The 7,809-nt window shown below is 45.3% G+C and overlaps 1 protein-coding gene across 3 annotated transcripts in view; it reads right to left on the bottom strand.

Annotated features, from left to right (window-relative positions):
- The window catches only part of Txndc11 (thioredoxin domain containing 11), a 60,568-nt gene that overhangs the window by 14,229 nt on the left and 38,530 nt on the right, over window positions 1-7,809 (bottom strand). For 2 of the 3 annotated variants that reach the window (XM_021209199.2, XM_029544867.1), the window contains exons 6-8: window positions 6,081-6,193; window positions 3,856-4,056; window positions 34-826 (exon numbers count right to left, since the gene is read on the bottom strand). In XM_021209199.2, the coding sequence (XP_021064858.1) occupies window positions 34-826; window positions 3,856-4,056; window positions 6,081-6,193 (1,107 nt within the window). The remainder of the gene's footprint in view (window positions 1-33; window positions 827-3,855; window positions 4,057-6,080; window positions 6,194-7,809) is intronic. The other variant, XM_029544868.1, reaches the window with a different exon arrangement.

Consider the following 7,809-nt stretch of genomic DNA (forward strand, 5'->3'; position numbering starts at 1 on the left):
ATTATGCGGAGGGAGGCAAACCACCTACAGTACCTAGAGTGAACTTCATGAGGGCTTGTTTGGGATCCAGGATATAGTGAGATTCTTCTTTCACATCAACAATTGTGGCAAACTCCTTCACAGGAGCAGAGCTCGGGGCACCCAGTCTTTCTGCATATAACCAAAATAAATTGGAATCCAAAAGGTAGATGTTCAGGGTCTTGTTGGTTCTGCAGCTCAGGCCTGTGAAGGCTGTGCTAGTGAGGCCCACTTGAGGAAAGTGGTACCTGTTCTCCTCAATGTGAGGAATGGAGCTCGGGGCAGTGGCCTCACAGCTCTTCTCTAAGGAAGAGAACTCGATGGCTGGGGCTGTCAAGACATTCTGTTCAGAGCCAGTAAAGCTTTCCATGCCCCGGGATATGGTCCTGCAACATGCAGTGTAGTAGCTGAAAGGGCTATAGGAGGTTAAAAAATTGCTGCATTCTATGTTGCCCGACACCACATGATAAAAAGTCTGCTCCTTGAGGTAGAAAGAATCCAGAGCGGCTGCCATCTCGAAGAAGCTGCACTGTGGCACACTCACTGAGCTAGGCCTGGTACCACCCACTGTCTGGTTGACACATAGCTCACAGACATTGTGGGTCCTGGAGAGGGCTGGTCCCTGTGGCAGCACCACCGTGTTACAGCAGGGGGATGCTGCCATCAGCTGAGTATCAGGCAGTGGAGCTGGCAGCTCTGGTGCCAGGGACTGGAACACAGGTGCCTCTACCCGCCGCAGGTGCTGAAGGAGGCGCTCCACCACCTGGTCCCCATGACAGTTGTTGTACTCCAAGGCCACTTCGGTGATCTGAAAGACAGAGCAGAAGTGGTAAGAGGCCCAAGTTTTATGGGTGTGAAAAATGGCAGCTCTGCTGCTTGGATGGCATCCCTGAGTCACAGGCAGGAGAGAAGTAGTCACGACAAACTGTTGTTATCTTGTTTTTAGTTATTTGAGACAGGGTTTCTCTACAGACCGGCCTCAAATTTACAGAGATATGTCTGCCTCTGCCTCCCAAGTGCTGGGATTAAAGGTATGCACTACCACTGCCCGACTCTTTATACAGGGGTCTGAGTTATCCTTTCACAACATTCCCCTCATCAGTGCACAATGAACCAGTACTTTGAGTCAGAAGGTTCTAGAGATACCTGTCCACCATAGATAGATCAGGAATGTATCCAGACAGAAAGAAATGGAACCCTCTTGCCTCTCAGGTGAGCAGACTTTCTTTATACTTTTAATATTTCCCAATGCTGTCATTTTTCTCTAGTCTTCAGTAAGTCTGAGAACTTCTCAAACACATTGGACATTTAAGTAAATTTAAGTAAATTTACATTTAAGTAAATTTAGCCTTAAGCTAGAAACCAGCTAGTCCTCTATTTTTGCTCAGTCTTCTCAGGCCACACCCTCCTTTTTCTTAACACCTGAACTTCCACACCGATGACTGCTGCTCTTTAAGACCCTGCTCAGATAAAGGCAGCCCCACTCTGAATGGTAAATAAACTAGCTTCTACAATTTTAGCCTGACACCCTCCCATGGCCTCAAAGGCTTCTGCTGAAATGTCCCTTTTCTTTACAGGTTAATGGATCTTCTCTGACAGGACCAAGTCTGAGCATGTGTGAACATATGGCATTTCAGAGGAATGTACACAATGTCCTTTCTTGGAGAGAATGGCCACTTTACTTTCAAGTTTAAGGCCATCTTCAGCTACTTAGTGAGCTCAAAGCCCATGAGACTGTCTCAAACAAAAAAGTGTATCAGTATGTATGAACCATTTAATGAATACATTTTCCTCTTAGACAACTTCTATAACAGTATTTACAGACTAATTCTTAGAATAAAAAGACACTTTAGAAGGTAAACTAGATGTTTTAAATGACCCCTCACCCATATAAACATCATTATCTTTTTGGACAAGATTCTTGACATCACATGTGCCAATTCCCAAAGACTGCTCAGAGTAGAAAACAAGTCAAAGGGGCTTTAGAGGATGAGACAAGTGTTTCCTTTAGCATGTTGCATAATATATAGCATGATGTCTCAAGAACACTCTTAGGGACATAAGGGGCTGGTGTTCCTGGTGTCAAGATGTATGTTTTCTTTGTGTGTACACATGCAGGGTGGAGTGTGCATTCGTGGAGCACATGTGTAAGGCAGCTGGCACTCCTAGGCTTGGTGTAGCCACCACCTGGTCACTTCTGGCCTACACAAAGCCTACAACTGTTACTAGCGTCCTTGCCTAGTGTGCCCTCAGGTGTGTAAGCGCTTTTAAGTGTCTGCCGAGACCTAGGCCCACCATGGCAGTGGAAACAAAGCTACCCGAGTTCCCTCCTTACCCGGTGGTGCCTGCTTCCTCTAAGCCTCTCCTGCCCTCTTCTTCCACTTCCTGACTCCACTTCCTGACTCTGGCCCAGCTGAGCCTAACTGTCCTCTGCCTGAGTTATACACAGATTCTTGATTCTAGATTAGACCATCTTCTAAGACCAGATGCCAGTGTTTGCCACATACTGCCTTTCCCATGAGCTCCCAGTACTCAGTGAACACTGGCCAGGCTGACCTGCCACATGGAGGGAAAGTGCTGAGCAGATGCTGCTTGTCTCAGAAATGCATAGTAAGGTATGTGGAGGGAAGGTGACAGACTCCATCTACCTCAGAGCACCCCTAAGAGCTTGGGGAATGGAGTCACAGGTGAAACTGATTTTTTTTTAAGGCCTGTTGGTAGATTCTAGAAACAGAAGATGCAGGGACATGCTCTGAGAACATGAGGCTAGAAGCAAAGCCTCCCCTTGGTGCCAAATACAACCTCAGCTCTCTGAAGTGAGGGACTAGACTCCTGCCAACACTACCCTGCACCCTGCATGCTCAAGTCAAGGGAGATAATGTCTCAAAAGTTAAAGTAAAAACCTCCAAAGACCTTGTCAACTCTTAATCTAGATGGAATAGAGGCCTGGGCATGGAAAAGAGATTCTTGGACCAGAAAGCATTCATGCAATGCACGTTTTCTAAAGAATGAAGCCTTGAGTTCCACTTCAGTTCAGTGGAAGAAACAGAACTGCTTCACTTCTTTCTCTGTTCTTCCTTTAAAGCCAGGCTGTGCAACCATTAGAAAGCTCCCAGTGGGGATAACAACCTGAAACAAATGCTGGAGAACAGCATAGCGAGCCTGGCTAGTGAGTTCTTCCCTAGCTTCCAAAACAGTGCTGAGAGGCTCAGGGACAGGCACTGTCTGCTTCGCCTGGTCTATGTTACAGTGATTAAGATTATAGTTTGGGCCAATTAAGGGATACTTGAAGGAAAGAAAAAAAAAGCCTAGTAAATCCAATTTAGCAATCCCAGGCTCTCTGCTGATTGCTATTGCCCCCTCTAAGTGCCTCCAAATGATTCACATGTAAAATGAACTCATGCCTAGAGAGAACGGATATCCCAGAAAGCAGAGCAGCTGTCTCTGGAAACCTGTCTATCTGTATGACAATTAAGGTTTAGAGAAAGACATACACCATCAGTGCAGCTGTGCCTGGCGAGGTCCCTCCAAAGTGGCAGGCCCTAGGCTTTACCAGCTTGCCTGAGTTCACATCACCCACTCAACAGGAAGGTTAGTGCAGCCATCTGAAGAAGTGCTGTTTACTCGGTCTCTGGGGAAACAAGTTCATTTCCCTTCTCTGCTATTCACCCCAGACCGGAGCAACAGACAGACAAGAGAAGCCGGGGAATCCCTGTCCCAGGCAAAAGCCACTGAGCCCCAGCTACTATTCCTGATGACTCCTTGTGATGATGGATTAGTGCCCTTGAATGTGGAAGGAGATCTATTGACAGGTGTCAGAATCACTAGGACTCTTACCTCATCTAGAAGAGGATGCCTCTCGGCTAGGGGATCAAAAGGTATGAACAAGAAGAGTGCTGGTCCTTTCTTCAGCTCATTGTTTAACAGCAGACTCTTGCCTCCATGAGGCTGTAGCCATCGGAAGAGGGTCTCCTGGTTTTCTGAGGCCCACTTATAGATGTTCTCAGCTGTGAAGTTCATGACTTCCCTGGGGAAGACCTGCCAAGGACAAATATAACAGAGTAATGCAGAGGTGTGTTAGACAAGGCAGAGAGAAAGACTAGTACTGCACTCCAGAGGCCAGGTCAAGCTGCACTGTAAGGGAGGAAAAGGCACCCGAGGCCATAAAGCCAACACAGCCCACCTCTCCACAGTCTCAACAAGTGGGCTGAAAACCACCTTGGGAGCAAGAGGTGACTTTCATATCACTGGGTTCACCTTTTGTCCCCCGAGATAGACTCAACTATCTAGACACTCTCCCTGCCTTTGGGTGGCTGTAATGACCTCTAATCACCCTAAGGAGAGTTACAGAGCATCACGTGGTGTTTATAATAATCTAGGTCTATTGTCTATGGTTACAGGATGTTATATCTTAATCTTAGCTTGTCAAATTCTGTCCCAGACGCCAGAGTGAAGCATCCACTAGGCAGAAGTTATAAAGGCTTTGTTCGAGGTCACCCCAGTAACTGGACAAATTCCTGGCATTGAACAGGGATTCAGCAGAGTGACCCGAGTTTATACAGGCTGTAGATCACATCATGTGTAGCAGGAAAGAGACACTTGGAGGTGTTTTCCCTTTGGGTTTTTTGTTGTTGTTGTTTGTAACATAAAAGTACTTTTGAAAGACAATGATATAAATTACAAGTTTCAAACAATTTCCAGAATGGTACTTTGGGAAATTTCACAAAATGAAGCATTGGGAACACTAGAATGGAGACCTAAGTGACTTTCCATGAATGTGCCTACTGCTTTTTAAGACACTAACCTTCCAATGATACTTCATTTGATATATGCTGATAAACACCTTGGAACTACTGCCCAGTTCTCCTTTCCCCCCTTACTCTTCTGCAGTGTCCTGTGCTATAAATACACATGGGCTAAAATGATGGTGTGAGAAAATGAGAGCTAGCAAAGCAGAGGAAGTGAGAAGCGAGACAGGCACAAGGAGAGTGGGCAGGCTGTGGAGAGGCAGCCAACAGCAATGCTCAGAGGAGGATAGTGGGGGTTTAAAACATTTCTATTTGGAAAACACAAAAATACGTTTAATAGAATATGAATAGCAAGAAGAAAAGCACAATATCTGTGAGCTCTAAGAGGCAGATGCTAAAATGGCTGGCAAGCAAGGGCAATCCCTAGGGAGATTTTCAATAGCACTTAGAAAGACCCATGCCCCAGAGCCAAGGAAGAAACCTCCACCGAAACCAAATACCAGTGATTCTGTCAGCAATGAAAACACTTCAGAGGACCATCCAGAGGGCTCGGTGGGTAAAGGCACTTGCTGCCATGCTTGACAACCTGAGTTCCAGTCCTACGACATTCATGGTGGAAGGAGAAAATGAACTCCTACAAATTGTCCTTGGACCCGTGGCGTGTGTGAGATGAAATAAATGTAATTAAAAAGAAAATACTTCAGAAAAATACCCTGTCAGCAACGACTATTTAGGTAGCAAGAACACAGCTATGAAGCTCGATGCTCAGAGTGGGTGAGTGGTAGCAGGCTCAGCACAAGGGCAAAGGAAGTCAGGAGACAAAGGAGACAGTGAGAACCAGGTCCTCTGAGGTAAGAAGCTATGAGCTTCTCACTGTGTCTTGACAAAACCTTCAACACAGCACTGTTGGTGCAGGGATAAGCTGCTCATATCCCTGTGCTTCATACAAGAACACATGAACAATACTGCCCAGTGGAAGCTCATCTCAGAGATCATGTACCTAGAGTGAGAGATCACCAACTGAGTAGCTGCAGCTTCACTCAAGAAGGGCAACAACCTAGCAAAGCTATTCCAGAATTTAAAAATCTAAGCAAACAGGCTCTGGACAGCACAGTTAAGAGCCCTCTAAGGCACGGATCTTAACCGGGAGTAGGCTCTAGAGTGGGCTTACAGGAATTCTCAATTTGTACATAAAATCACATGTCCTTTCCGAGGGAGAGGCTCATATATTTCATCCAGTTCTTAATTGAGTCTGTGACCTACATAAGGTTAAGAACCACTGCGCTAATACAAATGTGATTTTAAAATACTTACAAGTGATGTGTTGAAATGTCTATGTAAATACACACTTCCAGAGTGTACTAAGGATACCAGTTTCGCAAGATGTTTATTTGTGATAACCCCAAATCGTACTGTTCCTAGGTAATCTGAAACAGAAAATTTTCCTTATTAAAGAGAGGGCCCAGGCCTTAAAACACCACAAACCCACTGATCCAGTCCTAATGCACCTAGTCCCTAGAGCAAGGCTGTTGCTAACCTGGCCTGGCCCTGGGAGGAGCAGTTGCAGAAGCTAGACTCTTCACTCGCGTCAGCGGGGGTGAGGGGATTGCCACGTCACATCCACCTGCAGCTATCTGACTGTCTGCCTTGCCACCCTGTTCTCCTTGCTCACACAAGCCTACCTCTGGGGAGGCACAAGCTGCTGTCTCAGCATATTCAGCTCCTTCTCCTTACTCATCGTGCGCTCACTTTCCCCGACTACCTGCCTAGTGTCAAGTATTCAGGGGAAGAAAGTTTGGGGGAGATAGTGGGACTTTTCTTCTTACTTTGATGGTACCTGTAAGTACCTATATTGTTTTATTCATTTATTTACATTTTACTTTACCCAAAATCCTCTTAGGAACTGAAGTTCTTATTTATTGTTGCTACCCTAGTTGGATGAAGATGACTCTAAACTTCCGACACTCCTGCCTCCACCTTTCCAATACTCGATTAAAGGCATGTGTCCCCACAAGCAGCTTATAGGGTGCTGGGGAGCAAACCCAGGGTTTTATGCATGTTAGGCAAGCACTCTACCAACTGAGCAGCATCGCATGCCACTAACTATATGTGAAATGAGTGAATCTAGCATATACAAACAACTCACACAAATTGACAATAAAAAAAAAATGATTGAAATGTGCACACCACAGAAAAGGAATGGACCTGGATAATCATTACATCAAAAAATACCCAATCTCACTCTGAGGAAAGCAAAATAATACCACTTTCAACCTTCAAACTGAGCCTGAAATGTAAGGCATGGGGAATATAGAGTATCAGTGACCAACAGAACACTGGGGGCCCTGATATAACACTAGCAGAGATCTTAAGTTTGACACTTGACAACAATAGTTTGTGAACTGCTAGCAACAAAGAAGGGACAGCACATCAGGTGTGGTGGTGCACACCTTTAGTCCCAGCACTCAGGAGTCAGAGGCAAGTGGATCTCTATGAGTTCAAGGCCAGTCTGGTCTACAAAGCAAGTTCCAGGACAGCCAGCACTGTTACACAGAGAAACCCTGTCTTAACAAACAGAGGGGGAGGAGAGAGGGAGGGAGAAAAAGAGGGGGGGGGGGAGACAGAGAAGGAAAGAAAGAAAGGAGAAGAACAGAAACACCTCCAACACAATACAATGTCTGTTTAAGGTTTAAAACAAAACCCCTCATGCTTGGAAAACAATATTCTTTTCTACTGGGCACAGGGGAGTAGAAATGTATAAAGAACCTGAAAAAGGGTATAGAGCACACCACATATAGTCCCAGATATTCTGAAGATTAGGGAAGAGGAATGCTTGAGCCTAGGAAGAGCTTAAGACTGAGTTGGACAAAATATGGAGACATGCCTCAAACAGAACAAGAAGAATCTGAAAGGAGAGTAAAGTTAGTTTGGTATTGGGGCACAAAGAGGGTCATATCCACATATGTGATGCTTTTGTCACTAAAGATAGATAGATAGATAGATAGATAGATAGATAGATAGATAGATAGATAGATAGATAGAT

The sequence above is a fragment of the Mus pahari genome, chromosome 12, assembly GCF_900095145.1.
Source record: "Mus pahari chromosome 12, PAHARI_EIJ_v1.1, whole genome shotgun sequence".
In the NCBI taxonomy this organism is placed as follows: Eukaryota; Metazoa; Chordata; class Mammalia; order Rodentia; family Muridae; genus Mus; species Mus pahari.